Source organism: Rana temporaria, chromosome 8, assembly GCF_905171775.1.
Source record: "Rana temporaria chromosome 8, aRanTem1.1, whole genome shotgun sequence".
Taxonomy (NCBI): Eukaryota; Metazoa; Chordata; class Amphibia; order Anura; family Ranidae; genus Rana; species Rana temporaria.
The window spans coordinates 46,688,561-46,712,288 of record NC_053496.1 but is presented as its reverse complement, the minus strand read 5'-3'; the positions used below and the strand labels follow the sequence as shown (position 1 = coordinate 46,712,288).

The following is a 23,728-nucleotide window of genomic DNA, read 5'->3' as shown; positions in this document are numbered from 1 at the left end:
TTGTTTGTAGAATTTTGAGCAAAATAATGAATTTAATCCATTTTGGAATAAGGCCTAAACAATAACCCATAATGACTTTCACACGAAGCGGACTCCATCGCTACGAAGTCTGCCAACTCCCGCCGGTCCAGCAGGAGATCTCTCTGCTGATCTTTGCTGAGCCGCCGGATGACAAGTCCCTCTGTGCTCACTGAGCTGGGAGGGGCTTGTCCAGCACCGCTGTCTCCTATGGAGAGATCTGATGAAAATGAACAGCATGTCCGTTTTCATCAGATCTCACCCGATCCGATCCGCCATGGACGGTTGGGGGCGTATCACCATCCGTCTGATTTTGGCAGATCGGATCGGGTCGGATGTCTGCGGACATGTCTCCGGTGACATCCAACGCTCCATAGGATTGCATGGAGCAGCCGTTCAGGTCCGCCGACTGAACGGCCCGACCGTGTGAAAGGGGCCTAAGGCTGTAACATAACAAAATGTGAAAAAAGTGAAGGGCTGTGAATGCCTTCTGGATGCACTGTATATTATAATTGTAGAATTCGTTTTGGGAAGGAAGGTGTGAAGTGCTTATAGGCAGGGGTCGATAGAAATGGTTATGCGTCTGTGTATGTGAAACAAGTTCTTTCATAGAACAAGATTTGATTTCTGTGTTTTTCAATGTTAAGCTGTATTTTGATATGACCGTTTAAAAACAATGAAATATTTTCTAATAAAGATACATTTAAGGTTAAAATTTAGATACAACATGACATGTTTATTTTTAATTGACGGCAACAGTGTCTTGGATCCATGAGTTGTAGTTGCAGACCTTGGTGTAGACTCCAGGATAGTTCCTCTGGGCACAACCGTATCCCCAGGAGACAACACCCTGCAATTCTCCTTTACACACCACCGGGCCACCAGAGTCACCCTGAGGAGAAAAAACATAATAAGTATCCATCATGTAACTAACTAATGGTTCCAAAGCATTTCCCACAGTTGAAAGTGACAGACAAACATCCGCTGCTCTCTAGTCTCTCAGATTTTGGGTGCTGGCTGAAAGTGAGCAATCCATGATCCAAATCTAGGCCAAAGAACAGACAAAATAAATGCACACCGATGATGTATTCAACATGATGACCAGAAAAAAACTTGGCCATAGTCCTCACCAAAAGCCCTCCCTGCCATAGGTGTGCCAGGTGTGCCTGGGCACACCCTAATCCTGGAGTTGGCACCCCTTCAATCTAGGACAGATGAGAGGTAAGCCATGATCCTTACTTGCCGACCCCCAGAACCTAGACAGGATAGGAGTCAGGGGGGGGGGGGGAATTAGTGGAACCGATCTGTATTTTCTTCTAGAGCAGCTGAAAGTAGGCTTCTCCTCCTCTCCCTCTCGAAATTCAGCTGTCACAGGAGGAAAATAAAGGGTATCGGTGCAAATATATGCCACCCCTCCTGTCCCAGTTCCTCTTCTTTCTGCTGCCCAGGTCCCTCTGCGTGCCCCCCCCCCCATTGTTTCAGGATTACTATTGGGGAAGAGGCCGGTTAATATGTCATAAAACGCATATGTGTTGGAGCTTTGAGGTGCACACCCTACTGCAATAGGCTGCGCACACCTATGCTTCCTGCTGACACATTTCATGACAAGTTTAGTTGTAGACTAAGCCCTGAGTGGTTAAATGTGTCACAGAAGGAGGACTTTGGGCAGGACTAAGGCCAAGGCCTTTGTTGGAATAGTCTTGATGTTGGATATGTCATCGGTGTGCAGCTGTTTAATTTGTTCATTTCTCACAGTCCTCACAATTCCACCAGCGAATGTGGTTTGCTCCAAAAAAAACATGTGTCACATATTACATTCTAACATGATGGACATTTAAAGGGGTAACATTTGAGTTCAAGAAAAAAAACTGAAAGTGTGGGGAAAAGACAAACAATGGTAGTTGAAAAAAGAGGCAGTCAACTGAGAAGGAAAAGTTGGTGTAGGAGAGTGCAGTACATTTAGCAATAGCTACTGTATAATAACAGCAATTAAAACGGATTTAAACCCAACCGCAAAAAAAGTAATATCGCGTGGTCTCATTTTCTTTAAAGATTTTTCACCTGAAGATGCAGTAACACACTTCCTGTAATAAGTTGAGAATGTTCACTTACCACGCTATATCTATGAAGAAATAACATTGCTGACCTAGGACAGGGAATGCGCCTGGACTACCAAACACCTTCCACTTTCCCCGTCTCTATCGTATCATGGGGAGTGGTTCTGTAGTCCAGGGGGAGAAAGAGGGGGAGAAGGAAGGGAGAGAAGGGGGGGAGAAAGGGGGGAGAGGGGGGAGAGAAGGAGGGAGAGAAAGAGGGGGAGAAGGAGGGGGGAGAGAAGGAGGGTAAGAAGGAAGGGGGAAAGAAGGAGTGGGAGAAGGAAGGGGGAGAGAAGGGGGGAGAGAAGGAGGGGGAAGGAGGGGGAGAAGGGGGGAGAGAAGGAGGGGGAGAAGGAAGGGGTAGAGAAGGAGGGGGAGAAGGAAGGGGGAGAGAAGGAGGGGGAGAAGGAAGGGGGAGAGAAGGAGGGTGGGGAAGGAAGGGGGAGAGAAGGAGGGGGGAGAGAAGGTGGGGGGAGAAGGAAGAGGGGAGAGAAGGAAAGAGGGGTCCCGAGGGGGAGAAGGAGGGGGGAGTAGGGGGTCTGGTCACAGTGCTCACTTACTTGAATGGTCCCCAGGGGCTCTCAGTTAGTGACTTCTCTCAATGTGGTCTTTGGCTCCTTAATCTTCCCACTCCCACATCCTCTTCACAGACGTAGCAGCACACATGCAGGGAGAGCAGCGTGGGGATCCCTTCCAGGACAGCCACACCTCGTGAGCCGCTTGTCACTGCACATTGAGCAGTGAGGACGGAGCGGCTCAGCGGGTCAGCAGCCATGAAAGGAGGGGGAGGAGTCGGAAATGAGAAGCTGGATTGAACTACTGTTTTTTTCTGGCCATTCCCGGGTGTGCTGCGGATGTTCCGCGAGCAGAGCAGAGGAAGGTGTTTCTTCGGCCTTAATGTGGAGCTGTACACCGCCGAAGATACCAGCTAACTAAGGCTCTCCAGAGCACCAGAAACACAGAACATCCGCAGCACACCCCGCAGCACACACAGGAATGGCCAGGAAGAATCGCGGATAAATCCTCTCGTGTGTACTAGGCCTTAGGGTGCAATATTTCCGCTGGCCGCTAGGTGGCGCTTCCATTGAGTTCGGAGTAGAATATGCAAATGAGAAGATACGCCGATTCACGAACGTACGCTTGCCCGTCGCAGTAAAGATACGCCGTTTCCGTAAGAGGTATGCCGGCGTAAAGATAAAGCTGCCCCCTAGGTGGCGTAGCCAATGTTAAGTATGGCCGTCGTTCCCGCGTCAAAATTTTGAAATTTTACGTTGTTTGCGTAAGTCGTCCGTGAATGGGGCTGGACGTAATTTACGTTCACGTCGAAACCAATACGTCCTTGTGGCGTACGTTGCCGCAATGCACACTGGGATATGTACACGGACGGCGCATTCGTTCGTAAAAAACGTCAATCACGTCGGGTCACCATTCATTTAAATAAAACACGCCCCCCTCATCCTCATTTGAATTACACGCGCTTACGCCGGCCTCATTTTTGCTACGCCGCCGTAACTTAGGAGGCAAGTGCTTTGAGAATACAGCACTTGCCTCTCTGACTTAAGGTGGCGTAGCGTAAATAGGATACGCTACGCCCCCTCAAAGATGCGGCGACCTACGTGAATCTGGCCCTATATTGTCAAAGGTATTGGGACCTATTAAAACTAAATAAATGATGTGTAATTATGTGTAATGTTCCTTTTCCTTTGATCTTTTAGCCTTAGCAAATGCATAGCAGTTAAGTTTTCCTAACGTCTTTTATAGGGTTGCCATGTGTATGGACAGTCCGGGTTCTGAATCATGTGTTCAGGTTTCATTCTGTCTGAAGCCCGGACTCATTATTCAAACAGGAATGTAACTCGTAACATGGCTTGACAGGAGGGTGAGGGGATGCCCGAAGGTGTCTCAGGTCTGTTATCCTATAGTGTGTACAAAGAAAAAAATTGGCAACCCTAGCCTTGTAGGTCTCTTTGCTAAAAACAAAGACAAAACACATTACCTGGCAGGAATCTTTCCCTCCTTCCAAGTATCCAACGCAGATCATGTTATCTGTGATTTCTCCAGGATAGGCACTGTTGCATTGAGCATCAGTCAGGACAGGAGCATCAACACAATGCAGGAGATCTGGATAATTGGCTGACAAAAAAAAAAAGAAAGAAGAAAGAGGTTGATGTAAAGCTGAACTCCAGGCACAATAACTATTATTTAAATATGTTCTCTAATGGCTGCACATTATATAAAGCCATGTTGTGTGCACCAAATCCTCTTGCAAATCTAGAAAATAACAGTGACATAATCACTGTGCTGTACATAGCCTGTGCACAGAGCAGAGCTGTGGGAGGGGCCTATAAACTATACTTACTACAGGCTGCCTACAGAAAGCTACAGGAGGGGGCGGAGACAAGACCAGTCACTCTGCACTAGGGATGAGCCGAACACCCCCCTGTTCGGTTCGCACCAGAACCTTCGAACAGACCAAACGTTCACGCGAACATTTAGAACCCCATTGAAGTCTATGGGGCTCGAACGTTCGAATTCAAAAGTGCTCATTTTAAAGCCCAATATGCAAGTTATTGTCGGAAAATGGGTTTGAGAAACCCGGGTCTTGCCCCAGGGAACATGTATAAAAAAAGTTTTAAAACTGACGTTTTTTCTGGAGCAGTGATTTTAATGATGCTTAAAGTGAAAAAAAAAAATGAAAAATTCCTTTAAATATCGTACCTGCTGGGTGTCTATAGTATGCCTGTGAAGTGGTACATGTTTAGAATTGTCCCTGCACAAAATGACATTACTATAAGAAAAAAGTCATTTAAAACTGCTTGCGGCTTTAATGTAATGTCTGGTCCCTGCAATATGGATGAAAATCATTGAGAAAAATAGCATGGGTTTCCCCGCCCCCTCCCCCCAGGTCATTACAAGCCCCTTTGGCCCTATATACTCTGAACAGCAGTATACAGGTGGTGCAAACAAGACAGGGACTGTAGGTTTGTTGTTAAGTAGAATCTGTTTGTAATTTTGAACTGGTACTTTTATAAAGTGTAGCTCCAGCCATAAAATAAATTTTTAAGCTTTTCTGAAAACATAGATAAGGGTTATCACCCCTGTAGCATTTGTTTTGCTGTCTGTGTGCATCTGTTCAGAAGATTGCACCTCACTTTCTGTCCCACCAGACACAGACAGTACACACACCACGTAGCTTTAGGTGTACACTGCAGAGGACACAGGCAGTACACCACATTAAAGTACTTGCAGCAATATACCCTGCCTGTAGTAATAATATGAGAAGATCTCTGCTTCTAGGAGTAAATATGAGAAACACCAGCTTTACGTTAGGTGCACAATGTGCAGAGGACACGGACAGTACACACACTACGTAGCTTTAGGTGCACACTGCAGAGGACACAGATAGTACACCACGTGAGAATACTGTAGCTAGCACAATCACCTGCCTGTCAGTAAATTAGGAAGTGCGGATCTAGCTAAACTATACAGTGTATAAATATATGTACAACACCTGGGATGCATATATATCCCCTACACACTGTAATTCTAAGTTACTGACTAGCCTGCCTGCCTGCTCTATCTACCTGCAAAGAATGACACTCTCTCTCTGTCTCTCTCTGTTCTCTCTTAACCACCGCAGCACACTACACAAGGCGGACCTGCAGGCGGCCTTTTATAGTGTGGGGCGTGTACTAAACCCCCTGAGACATAATTGGCCAAAGCCACCCTGGCTTTGGCCAATTATGGCACTCCGTTTTTTGCAAGCTATGATTGGCCAAGCATGCGGGTCATAGTGCATGCTTAGCCAATCATCAGCCAGCAATGCACTGCGATGCTGCAGTAAATTATGGGCCGTGACACGCCACTCGAATTTGGCCCGAACAGCCCGTAATGTTCGTATTTCGACGAACTGTCAAAAATACGATGTTCGAGTCGAACGTGAGTTCGGCTCGAACACGAAGCTCATCCCTACTCTGCACAAGGAGAGAGAGCAGCAGTGAGTGTCGGTCTTTATTACAGGAGGCTCCTGTACAGAGGAGATATAAACACTGAGGCCCGGATTCTCGTACGAGTTACGCCGGCGTATCTCCAGATACGCCGTCGTAACTCTGAGTCCGAGCCGTCGTATCTATGCGCCTGATTCTTAGAATCAATTACGCATAGATTTGTATTAGATCCGACCGGCGTAAGTCTCTTACGCCATCGGATCTTAACTGCATATTTACGCTGGCCGCTAGGGGCGTGTACGCTGATTTACGCCTAGAAATATGTAAATCAGCTAGATACGCAAATTCACGAACGTACGCCCGGCCGACGCAGTACAGATACGCCCTTTACGTTAGGCTTTTCCCGGCGTAAAGTTACCCCTGCTATATGAGGCGTACATGAGGCGTACCGATGTTAAGTATGGACGTCATTCCCGTGTCGAATTTTTAAAATTTTACGTTGTTTGCGTAAGTCGTTCGCAAATAGGGCTGGGCGGAGGTGTAACTTAAATAGGATACGTTACGCCCACACAAAGATACGCGATTCTACGTGAATCCGGGCCTATGTATCTGATGAAAAAAACAGGATATAAACAATGAATAAAGAAAGATCACCAAGTGAATGATGTGCTGACAAAATTATATAAATAAATGTCAAATATAAAAGTCCCAAAGAAGTCGTGTGTGAACTAAATGAAGCTTGATTGGTGCATTCGACTAGGTGGATGATTCCTAGATCCACTGCTGCCACGCACATTTGTTTTCCTTCCACTTTCATGTAAGTGTTTCCATCTACTATTAAACGCTCATTGCCTACAGTATTACACTATGTTCTTCTTCTGTTCCACTCTTTTCCATCATATCGGGTTTATGGTCTGATCGTCCGTGGGTCATTATCTCCAAGCATTACACATCTTCTCCTTTCGATTGGTGGACTTGCTGTTTATTGTCCTGTGAAGATCTGGTCCTGTATTGATACACCCATTGAGTACATCCAGCTTTGTTGACCCTCTGAGGATATGCTTTTTAGGGTTCAACACTTCCGCTAAGCCTCTGCGAAATTAGTGGTGGTTTCTTTCACCAGTGTGCATCACGTTCAAGTGGGGAAATATCGTATGTTTTTTTTTTATCTAGGAATCATCCACCTAGTGGAATGCACCAATCAAGCTTCATTTAGTTCACACACGACTTCTTTGGGACTTTTATATTTGACATTTATTGATATAATTTTGTCAGCACATCATTCACTTGGTGATCTTTCTTTATTCATGGTTTATATCCATTTTTTTTCATCAGATACATATAGCTAGATTCATAAAAACCGCCTTAACTTTGCTGCGGCGTAGTGTATCGTAGTGTATCGTGTTTACACTACGCCGCCGTAAGTTAGCGAGGCAAGTACATGGTTCACAAAGTACTTGCCTGCTAAGTTACGGCGGCGTAGCGTAAATCGGGAGGGCGTAAGCACGCCTAATTCAAATTCGGCTGAGGGGGCGTGTTTTATGTTAATGGCGGGTGACCCGACGTGATTGACGTATTTTACGAATGGCGCATGCGCCGTCCGTGTACATATCCCAGTGTGCATTGCGGCAAACTACGCTGCACGGTCCTATTGGTTTCGACGTGGACGTAAATTACGTCCAGCCCTATTCACGGACGACTTACGCAAACGACATAACATTTTCAAATTTCGCAGGAACGACGGCCATACTTAACATTACTATTCCAGCTATTTGATGGAATAACTTTAGGCCTGAAAATGCGTTACGTAAACGGCGTATCTTTACTGCGTCGGGCAAGCGTACATTCGTGAATCAGCGTAACTACTCATTTACATATTCTAGGCCGACCGCAATGGAAGCACCACCTAGCGGTCAGCCTAAAAATTACACTTTAGGATACGACGGTGTAAGACACTTACGCCGCTCGTATCTGAGCCTAATTTAAGGGTATCTGGTTACCAGAATAAAAATTTGTAGCTGCTCACTATTTATTTTGTTTTTTATCCTGTACAGAGGAGGCCATGCATTGTATATGGAAGAGGTATTTCTACGACTTCTATATATGACGGCTTCCCACTGCCACTGGTCCCTAAGGCACCAGGGGTGTCCTTAGAAACCACTGATGTCATAGCAAATTTTTATTTCTTGCTAAAAAAAAGAAGAAAAGAAAAAAAAAAAGGAAAATGTTGAAAAACAAAAGCATTTTTCATAGCTTGCTATAAAATTTTGCAAACGGGTACATTTTCTCCTTCACTGATGTGCGCTGATGAGGCGGCACTGGTGGGCACTGATAGATAGCACTGAGAGCTGTCACTGATTGGTGGCACTGAAGGGCATTGATAGGTGGCACTGACAGGTGGCACTGATGGGCACTGGTAGGTGACACTGATAGACAGCACTGATAGTTGGCACTCACGATGAGGCACTGATGGGCATTATTTGGCACTACTGATGTGCATTGACAGGTGGCACTGGTGGGCACTGATTGGCGGCACTGATATACACTTGTGGGCACTGGCAGGTGGCACTGGTGGGCACAGATGAGGTGGCAGTGGCTCTTCCTGTTCGGGACCGATGTCCTTTTGACAGAAGCCAATGATCGGCTTTTATTTTTCTCCTTGCGCTGTTAGTTATGCAGTGTAGTAAATCTATTGGTTTCTGGAAAAGAAATCTAAATGGCAGAAAATATTGAACATATGTAAGAAAATGATAGATGCTTCAGACTTACAGCCGCTGCTAAGTGTATTTCCCCATCCAGAGATCAGACAGCTGGTACCAGCGGAGGTACAGCTGGATGGAAGGGGTATGACGTTGACATAGTTATTGAGGACAGCTGGAGTGGAGAGCTTGATCAGCAGAATGTCGTTGTCCAGGGTCCTGGAATTGTACTTGGGATGTCTGATGGACTTGGAGTTGCTGATAAACTGTTCGGTACCTTCACTTACAAAGATGTTGTGTTCTCCCAGTCTGACTTCCACCTTTCTTTAGATAACAAGATCACAGTGTACATGAGCAACAGTACTCTTTACATGAACATGCCATAATATTTGTATTGTATTTTTGGCTAAACTTTTTAATAATTGCTAACTTCACTGGAGCAATAGTGAATTACAGAAAACATATTCTACTAAATTATCTAATTTCTCCAAGAATAGATTTTTTACAATTGTTTAGTTCATCCATACACAAGATGTGGTAACCATAAATATTAATATTATTAGTGTTGCAGTTGATATTATTATTATTATAACAACAATTATTATTAACAACACAAATAACAATAATAATATTAATACCGTATTTTCCAACGTATAAGACGACTTTTTAACCCCTGAAATTCTTCTTAAAAGTCGGGGGTCGTCTTATACCCCGGTAACCTAATATGCTTACCTTATCTGTGACATGCAGACCGCGGCCGTCCATTTTTCAAAAGCCGCGCCTCCTCTTTCTGCTGTTCCGTGATAGGGGGAACACTAAGCTTCCCAGGAGACACTGGCCCAGATTCTCAAAGGAGATACGACGGTGTATCTCCAGATACGCCGTCGCATCTCTGAGTCTGACCCGTCGTATCTACGCATTGAAATATGTAAATCAGCTAGATACGCAAATTCACGAACGTACGCCCGGCCGACGCAGTACAGATAAGCCGTTTATGTTAGGCTTTTCCCGGCATAAAGTTATGCCTGCTATATGAGGCGTACATGCGGCGTACCAATGTTAAGTATGGACGTCGTTCCGCGTTGAATTTTGGAAATTTTACGTTGTTTGCGTAAGTCGTCCGTGAATGGGGCTGGACGTAATTTACGTTCACGTTGAAACCAATCTGTCCTTGCAGCGTACTTTGGAGCAATGCACACTGGGATATGTCCACGGACGGCGCATGCGCCGTACGTAAAAAGCATCATTTACGTGGGGTCACATAACATTTACATAACACACGCCCACATCTTCCATATTTGAATTAGGCGGGCTTACGCCGGCCTATTTACGCTACGCCGCCACAACTTACGGAGTAAGTGCTTTGAGAATACTGCACTTGCCCGTCTAAGTTGCGGAGGCTTAACGTAAATAGGATACGTTACGCCCACACAAAGATGCGCGCTCCTACGAGAATTTGGCCCACTGTGTTTAGTGTTCCGCCTATCACGGATGCCCTCTCGTCCGAGGACTTCTCTTGTACCTGAACTTCTCTTGTACAAATCCTATGCTATAGAACTGTTATGCTGTGTACAGACGATCGGACATTCCAACATCCAAACCGTGGATCACACCACGGTCACACAAATGTTGTCGGAAATTCTGAACGTCAAGAACACGGTGACGTACAACACTACGACAAGTCGAGAAAAATTAAGTTCAATGATTCCGAGCATGTGTCAAATTGATTCCGAGCATGCGTAGGATTTTTGTGCGTCGGAATTGGTTACAGATGATCGGAACTTCCGACTCAAACATTTGTTGAAGTGAGAGATGATACCGCTCTAAAAACTGCTGATCCCTTGGCTTTGCTTCCGTCCCACTAAACCAAAAATGGTGCTGGCTATGCACAGGTGCATTGGATAGAAGAAGATCCTGGACTGCCGCACTCCTTAAAACGATGTACTGTGCTCGGCATATGTCGGTGCAGTATTCAAAACTCGGCGCGGGAAACGAGCGGGGAGGACGCGAGGACACCGCAGACTGGACCGGACCCGAAGAAGAGGACACCCGAAGCCCGCAGACAGACCCCGGACCCGACGAAGAGGACACCCGAAGCCGCAGACGGACGCCGGCCCCGACGAGGCCGCCGATGGACGCCGCGCAAGACACCAAAACTGTAAGGCTCTGATAGACACTTCCACAGGAAACCAGTAAGGATGAGCCGAACTACCCCCCCCTTCGGTTCGCACCAGAACCTTCGAACGGAGCGCATTTAGAACCCCATTGACGTCAATGGGACTCGAACGTTCAAATTCAAAAGTGCTCATTTTAAAGCCTAATGCCTCGTTTCCACTGAGCGGATCGGTTCGGGTCGCTTAGAATGGAACGCGTTAGAATGGTCCAGTCTATTCTGCAGAGCATTTCCACTGCAAATAGGACCATCCGGGACCATGCAAAGTTTTGGAAAAAAAGCCTAGCACATCCACCAATCAGTGAGATGTATTTGTAGGTCCGCCCTAATGGAACCGTTCCATTCTCTATGGCCCCACATCTGAAGCAGGACCCAGAATGGTCCGGTACGGTTCGCTTTTATGGCACGCTTTCATAATGGAAACACCCAAAAAAGCGCACCGTACCGAACCGTACCGAACCGATCCGCTCAGTGGAAACGAGGCATAATATGCAAGTTATTGTCGGAAAACGGGTTTGGGGACCCGGGTCTTGCCCCAGGGAACATGTATCAATGGAAAAAAGTGCAAGTGCAGTACACACCAAGTAGCTTTATGTGTAAATTACAGAGCACAAGTGCAGTACACACCAAGTAGCCTTATGTGCAAACCACAGAGCACACGTGCAGTACACACCAAGTAGGTTTAGGTGCAAACTACAGAGCACAAGTGCAGTACACACCGAGTAGCTTTAGGTGCAAATTACTGAGCACAAGTGCAGTACACACCAAGTAGCTTTATGTGCAAACTACAGAGCACAAGTGCAGTACACACCAAGTAGGTTTAGGTGCAAACTACAGAGCACAAGTGCAGTACACACCAAGTAGGTTTAGGTGCAAACTACAGAGCACACGTGCAGTACACACCAAGTAACTTTAGGTGCAAACTACAGAGCACAAGTGCAGTGACTAGCCTGCCTGCTCTATCTACCTAGAAAAAAAAAGACACTGGGCCAGATTCACGAACAATTACGGCGGCGTAACGTATCCCCTGTTTTTTGAACGGCGACGTGCGTTACGTCCTTTCATATTCCCGGACTTCTTACGCAAAAAAAATAAAAAAATTTGACGCGGGAACGACGGCCATACTTTAACATGGATGGTCTAATTTTACACCATCTAAATAGCACTCGTAACTTTACGACGGGAAAAAACGACTAGCGACGACGTAAGAGAAGGCGACGAATGCGCGTACCTTCGTGGATCACCGTAAACAGCTAATTTGCATATCCGACGCAGGAAAACGACGCGAACTCCACCCAGCGGCCACCGGAGAATTACACCTACGATCTGAAGGCGTACGAAGCCGTACGCCTGTCGGATCTATGCCAAAAGCCGTCGTATCTTGGTTTGAGGATTCCAAATCAAGATACGACGTGGCAAATTTGAAAATACGCCGGCGTATCAGTAGATACGCCGGCGTATTTCTGCTGTGAATCTGGCCCTCTCTCTCTCTCTCTCTGACAGATCTCTAACCAGCGCCGCAACACACTACATAAGGCCGTCCTGCAGGTGGCCATTTATAGTGTGGGGCGTGTACTAAAGCCCTGAGCCATAATTGGCCAAAGCCACCCTGGCTTTGGCCAATTATGGCTCTCCGTTTTTCGTGTGCTGTGATTGGCCAAGCATGCGGGTCATAGTGTATGCTTGGCCAATCATCAGCCAGAAATGCCGCAGTGAATAATGGGCCGTAACGCGTCACTCGAATTTGGTGCGAACGGCCTGTAACGTTCGTCTTTCGACAAACGATCAAACATACGATGTTTGAGTCGAACATGGGTTCGATTCGAACACAAAGCTCATCCCTACCAACCAGCTGCCGTTATTCATCTGAATAGTGGGCAGCAGCGGCGACAATGCATACATTCATGCAATGCATGAATCTATGCATTGTTTTCAGTGGCAGTGCAGGAGCGAGAGGGGGCGGTGCTCCTGCGCCCTCTATGGATGCACCGTCACTGATTTGGAGTAAACAACATGAAAGTATTGATCCATCCTGCCTTGTATCAATGGTTCAGGCTGATGGTGTAATGATGTGGGGGATATTTTCTTGGCACATTTTGGGCCCCTTAGTACCAATTGAGCATTACTTAAACACCACGACCTACCTGAGTATTGTTGCTGACTAGTGTTGCTCAAGAATATTCGTATTGCGAATATTCGTTACGAATATTGCATATTCGAGTATTTGCGAATAACTCGAATATCGCGGCCAAAATTCGCTATTACGAATATTCGTATTTTTTCAAATTTATTTTTAAAACAGATCACATCCTAGTGATCTCCATAGACGTCTAAAAGCATTGCTGGTATGATTAGAGACCCTGGGCCGAGTAGCTGAGGCGATCCTTTTATGTTGACGAATATTCGCTTTCGCGAATATTCGTATTACGAATATTCGCGAATACTTTCTCCGCCCTTCTTTTGCATCGCGGCCAATCAGAGTTCTCCTACCACAGTTGTCAGAGGCTAGCAACCTCCATAGCAACCAATAGGAACCTGCCTGCACGACCAGTATATAAGATGAGTGATCTTATATACTGGTCGTGCAGGCAGGTTCCTATTGGTTGCTATGGAGGTTGCAGTATTTCAGTGCAGATTCACAAGGTGGCTAGAGAGTGGAGTGTTTCTGTGCGTTTTTCCAGTGTATTGCGATCTTAGAGCTTAGAGCATTGTGCTTCCTATAGTGCTTTCAGTTCTGAGTTTCCTGCTTCTATAACCAACTGGTTTTTTCAAAGCAAAAGACCCAACAGCTTTTATAAAAGCTCAGATTTGTGTTGTTTTGTCCAGGTTAGTGTAGCCTAGTGTTAGATAGATTTCTGTGTAGTTAGTGTAAGTGTACATTTCTTTAAGGTAGCTTAGTTTAGAGCCCATTCACACCTAGGCGTTTTGTCGCCTGTAGCGCGACGCTCACAAACGCCAGAGGGACCAAAATACATGAAAGTCTATGGGGATGGTTCACATCTGAACGCTGATGCGCCTGACGCCCATTGCCTGTAGCCAAAAAAAGTTCCGGACCCTTTTTTGTCGCGCGTATCGGGCGGTTTGGGCGTATTTGAGCGTTTCCATTTCCCATAGAAAGTAATGGAAACGCTCGATTCAAGCGACTTGCGCGTCAACGGGCGTGTGCTATGGGCGTTTCGTCGCTTTAATCAATAGAACTTGTCGCCCATGCAGAAGATTAAAAAAATCTACCAACATAGCAACAAGTGATGAAAAGATGATAGTTTTTCCTATTGGCTAAAATAAAAAACGTCAAAGTACAAAAACGTCGGACAACGCTGTATGCAAACGCGCAAATAAGCATGAATACGCGCTCAGGTGTGAATGCAGCCTAAGTGTGGTATATATAAACCCAGTGATCAACAACATGAGCAGTGCTGCTCATGTTGTTGATCACTGGGTTTATATATACCATTATCAGCAGGGTAGGTAACCCTGACTTCCTGATTCCATTGGATCATTCATTTATAGACACAATGGTCTTCATATACACCTGTTTAATACGAGTGTGTATTTGGGTTTAGCGCAATTATTTTCTTTCCTATTTGTTATCTTTTGTTTATACACAACCTAATTGCTGCTTATTAATCCCGATCTCTTACCTTAGCGCAGTTGTTTCCAACTATTTTCCTAAGTGTGTGTTTAGTCTCTGTGTTTTGTGTATAAAAAAAAAAAAAAAATGTAGCTTTAGTTTAGTCATATAAGTTTGTGTAAGTAGAGTTAGTGTTTAGTGCATATTAGTTTAGTATTTGTAGTCCTCGTCCTTGTCTGCGTCCTTCAGTCTAAAAAAAAAAAAAAAAAAAGTTTTAGCTGTAGTATTTTAGTTCCTGCTTAGTAGCTGTCCGTGTCATAGTCTACGTCTTTGTCCGTGTAAAAAAAAAAAAAAAAGTTTTAGGTGTAGTAGTTTTATTCTAGTTTAGTAGCTGTCTACGTCTTTGTCTGCGTCTTTGTCTGCATGCCTGTCTTGCTAAAAAAACACCCCTTTCTCACATTCCCCCCCCCCAATAAAATTTACCCCCCCCCCAGCTGTCCAGGCATGCTGGGAGTTGTAGTTTTGCAACAGCTGGAGACACACTGTTTGGGAAATACTAATATCTGATCTTATATCCTAACTTTTAAACTAGTCTAAAATGCAGTTAAAGATAATGAAATAACAGTGGTGAAATTACTTACACTAATCAGCAGTTTTTCCTCACTGGATGAAAAGTTACTCCCCACCATCTTCGCTTCGCTGGGCAGCACAAAATAGCGATCCGAAAATCGACTGGCAAAGATCCAGGAAATGATCTCCGTTCTCGCGTGTTCTTAGCGCGCATGCGCGGACGAGAATTTCGCAATCAATTTTGCATTCGCATTAGCGAAATTTCGTAAAAAAAAATTTTTTGATGAAATATCACGAATATTCGATTTTAACGGATATTTCACGAATATTCGTCTATATATTCGTGATATATCGCGAAATCGAATATGGTGTATTCCGCTCAACACTATTGCTGACCATGTCTATCCCTTTATGTGGGAGGGAGCCAGCAACTTCACCTACTACAGACTGCCTGCAGAAAACTACAGGAGGGGTGCAGACAAGACCAGTCACTCTGTACAAGGAAAGAAAGCAGCAGTGAGTGGTCTTTATTACAGGAAACTCCAGTAGACAACATTTTGTTCGTATTTCTTCATTTATTCATTCATTATTCATTCTTTACTTACTGTTTATGGCAGTGAGCAGCAGAGACCACCCATTGGCTGTTGATTAGGGACCCTCCGCAGAAGTGATAGCCAGCATTCAATGACACCTGCCAGGGCACAGAGTTCTTGGTACAGACATAACCTCCAACAATCTTATCGTCGTCAAGGGCAGCTGTAAGGAACAGCAAGATGAAAATGACATGCTAGAGGCTTTATGTATAAATGTCCACACATTTCTGACTCCCGACATGATAACATCTATTATCTGGCACAACTTGGTAAAGTCATAAGAATAAAAATGGTTTGCTCTTTAATGCATTCCTTCATTTTAATCGTTTATATCTTTTAGAAATTTGCAATGAAAATACGTGATTTTAATTATTTTGCTGCCAGAACCGTTGTTACTTTTTTTGAATATATGTTTAAAAAAATAATTTTAGGCCTGAAGATTAGATAAAACCTCTAAAATGATATATTTTGGACACCCTGGAGAATAAAATGGTGGTAGATCCAAATTGTTTATGTCAGACAATGTTTGCGCAACGGTTTATAAAGCACACATTTTTTCGTAACAAACACACAATAGTTCTATTGTGGAGGCAGTTGCAGTTGTCTCTTCTATAGGCCAAGCAGGAGAGTTTCTAGCAGCAAGTATCTACAGGATTTCTGTAGCTCTCCAATCTCTAGGTCCTAAAGGCTTGATGGGAGAGAAAGATCTCAAGGCAGCATCCTCACAGACCAAAAGCCCAGGAGAGAAAACCATTTAGCAGGAAGCATCTCAATTATTTAATACTTTTCCAGCACATATCTCTTTCCCCCTCAACCCCCAAACTCAGTGGTTTGCTGTCCCAGATAGCAAGCAATTGAGCTGCAAGTTTGAATATTACTTGCTAAGCTATTGCTAGACTTGCCGGGCTTCACAAGTTTGTTGCACAATTGCAGCAAGTCCCCATTGCATGACTCCAGATAGTTACATAGTTACATAGTTACATAGTTAGTCAGGTTGAAAAAAGACACAAGTCCATCCAGTTCAACCTCAAAAAAAATAAACAAACAAAATAAAGTCAACGATCAACTTTGCAAACATTCTGCTGCAAGTTCTGGTTCAGTTTTGTTGTGCTATAGTCATCCCACCACAGGGGGCACTGTGACTGAATTTTCATGCTGTAGACTTGCAGAGCTCTTGCTGTAGAGTCACCAATGCAACTTTGCTCTTGCTAGAGACTTGCCATGCAGATTTGCTACAAATTGGAAAAGTGTTAAAGTGGAGGTTCACCCTAAAACATCTATATACCATTAAATCCAGCATACCTCCGACATGTACAGTATGCTGGTATTTTTATTTTTTTCGCTGTACATACCGTCTTATAGTTCTTTTTCACCCGGCTTCCGGGTTCTCACTACCGCCAGGAGTAGGCGTTCCTATGAAGAGGCGTAGATGATTGACTTGTGGATAAGGCGTGTCACGCGTTCCTAAAATATCCGAACTGGGACTCGGCTCTATACGGCGCCTGTGCAGTCAGCTCTACACGGCTCCTAGTCTGTGTGCAGGCGCCGCATAGAGCCGAGTCCCAGTTCGGATATTTTCGGAACGCGTGACGCGCCTTAGCCGCACGTCAATCATCTACGCCTATTCCCCACGGGAGTGAGAAAAGAACTTTAAAACGGTATGTACAGCGAAAAAATCAATAAATACCAGCATACTGTACATGTCGGAGGTATGCTGGATTTAATGGTATATAGATGTTTTTTAGGGTGAACCTCCACTTTAACTTGAACTTGTGCTTCAAGTGCTCTGCAAGTGTACAACTTGCCAGTGAAAATATGCAGCAAGTTAACATACTTACAATTCAACACTGCAACATATTTGTGGCAAGTTATCCTTGCTATCTGTGTGAGTGATTAAATATTCATAACTGTCAGGAACATCATGTCGGCCATCAGAGAGTTCTGTCAGCTATAAGGCTCATGCGCATAAATGTGCATGATTTTTCCTGAATCTGCTTGATTCGGATTTTATCTGATCTTCCTCTGGATTACCCCTGCCTGTTATGTCTACTGGTTATCTGTGTTCCCAGACCTCGGCCTGGACTCTTGACTAGAACATTGGCTGTTTGCCCGTTTGGCGAACACAAACAATTTGGGGTGTTCGCGTCAAATTCGAAAGCCGCAGAACACCGTTAAAGTGGTTGTAAACCCTTACAGACCACGTAGACCTACAATATTTCCTAAACCTACACAGTTTAGGAGATATTTCCAAAGAACATGCACCGATGTCTTTGGCACATGCGCTGTAGACAACGGCGCGCAGGCACACTGAGCATGCCGTTACTAACGGCACCCGTGCCCATGTGCATGAGTGACGTATGCATATGCATACTAGCTCATTATGCCTTTTTTTTGCAGGTTTTTTTTTTCAGAATTTTCTTAAGAGGGTTTACTTCCTCTTTAAAAGTTAATTTTAAAGGTTAATGTGCAAGTTAAAAAAATGATGTGGGGGTTCCCCCAAAAATCCATACCAGACCCTTCAGAACCAATAAAAAAAAAAAAAGCATGGGGGTCCCCCTAAATTCCATATCAGGCCCTTCCGGTCTGGTATTGATATTAGGGGAACCCCGCACAAAAATAAAAAAAAATGGCATGGGGTCTCCCAAAAATCCATACCAGACCCTTATCCGAGCACGCAACCTGGCAGGCCGCAGGAAAAGAGGGAGGGATGAGAGAGCACCCCCCTCCTGAATCGTACCAGGCCACATGCCCTCAACATGGGGAGGATGTCCCTATGTTGATGGGGAGAAAGGCCTCATCCCCACAACCCTTGCCCGGTGGTTGTGGGGGTCTGCGGGTGGGGGGCTTATCTAAATCTGGAACCCCACTATAACAAAGGGGAACTCCAGATCCTGACCCCCCCATGTGAATTGGTAACTGGGTACATTGTACCCCTACCATTTCACAAAGAAAGTGTAAAAAATTGTAAAAAACACACAGACACAGCTGGAGGTTACCCAACAACGTGGACAGGTGACCCTGCCCCCTCTTACGCATCATGCAGGTTTTGTTCCTCGCTGGAAAATGAGTGGAGACAGCAGCGTCGCTGGAGAATGGATCATCATTGGACATCGAGAGAAGGGATTACATTGCTGGAATTTATTTTTTATTTTTATATTTTAAATAAAGGACTTGTCCAGCTGTGTCTGTGTGTTTTTAATTTTTTTTTTACACTTTCTTTGTGAAATGGTAGGGGTACAATGTGCCCTGTTACCAATTCACATAGGGGAGGGCCGGGATCTGGAGTTCCCCTTAGTTAAAGGGGCTTCCAGATTTCGATAAGCCCCCCGCCCGCAGACCCCCAAACCACCGGGCAAGGGTTGTGGGAATGAGATCCTTGTCCCCATCAACATGGGGAAATTCTCCCCATGTTGAGGGCATGTGGCCTGGTATGGTTCAGCAGGGGGGGGGGGGCGCTCTCTTGTTCCCCCCTCTTTTCCTGCAGCCTGCCAGGTTGCGTGCTCGGATCAGGGTCTGGTATTGATACTTGGGGGAACCCCACGCCATTTTTTTTATTTTGGTGCGGGGTTCCCCTTAAAATTCATCCAGAATCATTCCCTAGGTAACACATTTAACCCCTTGATCACCCCCTAGTGTTAACTCCTTCCCTGCCAGTCACATTTACACAGTAATTAGTGCATTTTTATAGCACTGATCGCTGTATAAATGTGAATGGTCCCAAAAATGTGTCAAAAGTGTGCGATATGTCCGTCGCAATGTCACAGTCACAATCAAAATCTTGCGCAAACCAAACAATATACGCTTATTGCGATTAGTTTTACTAAAAATATGTAGAAGAATACTTATCGGCCTAAACTGAGGAAAAAAATAAGTTTTTTTATATATTTTTGTTGGGGATATTTATTATAGCAAAAAGTTAAAAATATTGCATTTTTTTTTCAAAATTGACGCTCTATTTATGTTTATAGCGCAAAAAATAAAAACCACAGAGGTGATTAAATACCACCAAAAGAAAGCTCTATTTGTTGAAAAAAAAAAAGGACGTCAATTTTGTTTGGGAGCCACGTTGAACGACTGCACAATTGTCAGTTAAAGCGACGCAGTGCCGAATCGCAAAAAGTAGCCTGGTCTTTGGTCAGCAAAATGGTCCGGGGCTTAAGTGGATAAAGGAAAATATGTAATTAGGTGTAAGACAGGGGTATCAAACAGGCAGCCTTCCAGCTGTTGCGAAACTACAAGTCCCATTAGGCATTGAAAGGTGTCAGCCACAAGTCAGTTACAAGTATGACTCCCATAGGCAGAGGCATGATGGGAGTTTCGATAACAGCTGGAGGGCCGCCAGTTTGAGACCCCTGGTGCAGGATTTAAGGCCCAGATTCACAGCGGAGATACGCCGGAGTATCTCAGATACTCCGTCGTATCTCTCAGAGTATCTATGCGCCTGATTCATAGAATCAGTTACGCATAGATATCCCTAAGATCCGACAGGTGTAATTGTTTTACACTGTCGGATCTTAGGATGCAGTACTGCGGCCGCCGCTGGGGGGAGTTTGCGTCGTAAACCAGCGTCGGGTATGCAAATTAGGAGTTACGGCGATCCACAACGGTTCTTCGCGTTCGCTACGTCGCTGCTAGTCTAGTTTCCCGTCGCAAATTTAGTCATCGTTTTGGGTGCCCTAACTTTACACAGCACACGTATGTGCTGTATAAAGTATGGGCGTCGTTCCCGCGTCGAAATTTAAAAATTCACGTCGTTTGCGTAAGACGTCCGGGAATACGGAAGTACGCTACGCACGTCGCCTTTCGAAAAAATTACGTCAGTTCGCGCAAAGCACGGCGGGAATTTCAAAACGGAGCATGCGCAGTAGGTCCGGCGCGGGATCGCGCCTAATTTAAATGGCACACGCCCCTTTGAATTACGCGGGCTTAGGCCGCCAGCGTAGGTTTTCATTGCAAGTGCTTTGTGAATCAGGCACTTGCGATGAAAACTTGCGGCGGTGTAACATATCTACAATACGTTACGCCGCCGCACTTCTTCGTGAATCTGGCCCTAAGCCCATGCCAAGTTAGACTCACCTGCTGCCCCAAGGAGCACAAAAACCACAAGAAGCTTCATGTTGGAACACTTAGCCCTATCTGAATATCAGCACTATTTATACATTATTAGAGTTTGAAACTCCCTCAAGTTACTATTTAGAGCAGTCAATGTGATATAGATGAAGGTGTTTTTTTGGGTGTCCTTGCTCACAAACCTATTTCTGGAAGCCAAATGGAAATTATCCCACGAGTGCTAGTATCTGAACAAGAAAAAGACCATATGACATTTTGCTTTTTCATAACAAACATGGCTCTCTTCATCTAGAGATAGGTTTGACAAAAAAAGGGCCATATTCTCAAATAATTTAAGCCGGCATATAAGCAGATACGCCGACGTAAGTCCGATCCTATGTTTAAGTGTATTCTCAAACTGAGATACACTTAAACATGCCTAAGATACGACGGCCTGCGCCGTTGTATCTTAGGCTGCAATATTTACGCTGACCGCTAGGTGGCGGTCAGCGTAGAATATGCAAATGACTAGTCACGCCGATTCTCTAACGTACACTTGCCCGCCGTAGTGTTTTAATGTCGTTTCCGTAAGCGATACGCGGCATAAAGATAAAGATGCCCCCTAGGTGGCGTACTCAATGTTAAGTATGGCCGTCGATCCCGCATCGAAATTTGAAAATTTAACGTCGTTTGCGTAAGTCGTCCGTGAATGGCGCTGGACGCCATTTACGTTACAGTCAAAACAAATGACCTCCGTGAGACGTCATTTAGCGCAATGCACGTCGGGTAATTTACCCGACGGAGCATGAGCATTACGATCGGCGCGGGAGCGCGCCTAATTTAAATGATCCACGCCCCCTACCAGGATCATTTGAATTAGGAGGGCTTGCGTGGGTGGACTTTACGCGACGCCGCCGCAAGTTTACAGGTAAGTGGTTTGGGAATCAGGCACTTGCCACTTAAACTTGCGGTGGCGTAACGTAAAGGACATACGTTCCGCCGCCTCAGATCTTTAAGAATATGCCCCTTTGCCTGGATTTACAATATAAGTTAAAGCCTAATTCCACGTTTGTCCCTTGTTAAATAGTTTGTTTGGGGCAAGGGGGTTGTATTTTCACTATCCGTGATTCTGAATGCTGCTTGACACCTTTTTTGACCTGGCTTTCATCTGACCTGCCTGTGGATATCCCCTGCATATCTACTGCCTACCTGTGTACTGACTTGGGCTTGAACTTGTCATCATTATTAGTTGTTATCAAACTTGGCTTGTGACCCAACTCTGCTCTCTACTGTTGTGGGCGAAGTCCTGGGGGCCCTCATCACTGTGCTTCTGCTTGTCTAACACTGGCACTCCCAAGTAGGGTTGCCACATGTCCAGGATTCACTGGGACAGTCTGGGTTTTTAATCATGTGTCTGGTTTTCAGTCCGCCTGGATCCCCATTATTCAGACCAGATTGTGGCTTCCTAAAATGGTGAGAGGATTAAAGTGGTAGTATACTCTGTACTACCACTTTAACCTACAGGTATGCCTATAATAAGGCTTACCTGTAGGTATAAAGAATATCTCCTAAACCTGTAAGGTTTAGGAGATATTCCCCCCGCAATGCGCCGCTGACTGCAGCAGCGCATGCGCAGCGGAGATCCTCGGGGAGAAGTCTCCCGCGCGCATGCGCGGGAGTGACAACATCACCGATCCAGCCAATCACAGAGCTGGAGCGGTGTTACCCGGAAGACACGCCGAGGAAAGATGACATCTCCCTCGGCGTGGACCAGGTAAGTTCCTCTCACCTCATTCTGAGGTAAGTATTTCACAATGAGCTAGTATGCGGTGCATACTAGGTCATTATGGCTTTTGCTTTTCAGGTTTTTAAAAAAAAAAAAAGACAGCGGGTTTACTATCCGCTTTAAAGCGGAGGTTCACCCCTACAATATACTTTTTTTCCCTTAGATGTATGCTCGTTTTGTCTAGGGGAATCGGCTAGTTGTTTTAAAATATGAGCAGTACTTACGGTTTACGAGATGCATCCTCTCCGTCGCTTCCGGTATGGGCTGCGGGACTGGGGGCGTTCCTATTTTGATTGACAGTCTTCCGACGGTCGCATCCATCGCGTCACGATTTCCGAAAGAAGCCTAACGTCGGTGCGCAGGGCGCAGTATAGAGCCGCACTGACGTTTCGGCTTCTTTCGGCTACTAGTGACGGATGCGACCGTCGGAAGCCTCTCGGAAGACTGTCAATCAAGAAGGAACGCCCGCTCCGAAGACCCATACCCGGAAGCGACGGAGAAGATGCATCTCGAAAACGGGTAAGTACTGCTCATATTTTAAAACAACTAGCCGATTCCCTAGACAAAACGAGCAGGAATCTAAGGGGAAATAGGGGTCCCAAATTAATAAATGGTGGTGAACTCACCGCTTTAAGCATTCTCCTCTCCCACCTGCAGGGGGCAATGGAGAGAGCCAGCACTGAAGCTGAGAACTCATCTCAGTCTCAGTGCATCACTGCCAAGGAATAACTGGAGAGAGGATAGAGAAGCTGCCTTCTTTTGTTTGTGAGTTTGTGATTTGTGAGTACAGGGTAAATGGGTGTAACAGGCGCCGTTGCACCACCTATCCTTTGTGAAACAGGCGCCGTCGCGCCACCTTACCCTTTTGAAACAGGCGCTTTCAGCGCCGTATTGCGCTCCATGCTGGAACGCATACGGCGCATTCACGATGACGACATTGCCCGACCCTGTGATGCGTTCCAGCGTGGAACGCGGAAGTGGGCCGCACACGGCGCTTTGTTTGAATTAGTGCCATGCACTACAGCTGTTTGCTGGCTATAAAGCCATTCACTAAGCATACAGCCGGCGTTCTATTATTGTTAGCCGTAGGCTGTCAGCTCAGTTCAGATACCTTACAGATTCTGCTGCATTTGCTCCCTTTGCCGGAACACCGCTCCAGGAAACAACTACTACTTTGCTCCCAAGACTTCCTCTACAACAACAGCATTGCTGGGAACTACCTTCAG

General features: G+C 45.4%; 1 protein-coding gene across 1 annotated transcript; it reads right to left on the bottom strand.

Moving 5' to 3' along the window:
* Positions 1-727: 727 nt before the first annotated feature.
* LOC120946891 (trypsin-like) lies at positions 728-20,842 on the bottom strand. Its single transcript, XM_040361715.1, has 5 exons — positions 20,744-20,842; positions 15,680-15,830; positions 8,831-9,084; positions 4,111-4,247; positions 728-910 (listed from the first exon to the last, which is right to left on the bottom strand). Exons 1-5 carry the CDS (start codon positions 20,781-20,783, stop codon positions 761-763), a joined length of 732 nt encoding a protein of 243 aa, XP_040217649.1. The 5' UTR covers positions 20,784-20,842; the 3' UTR covers positions 728-760.
* Positions 20,843-23,728: the final 2,886 nt, after the last annotated feature.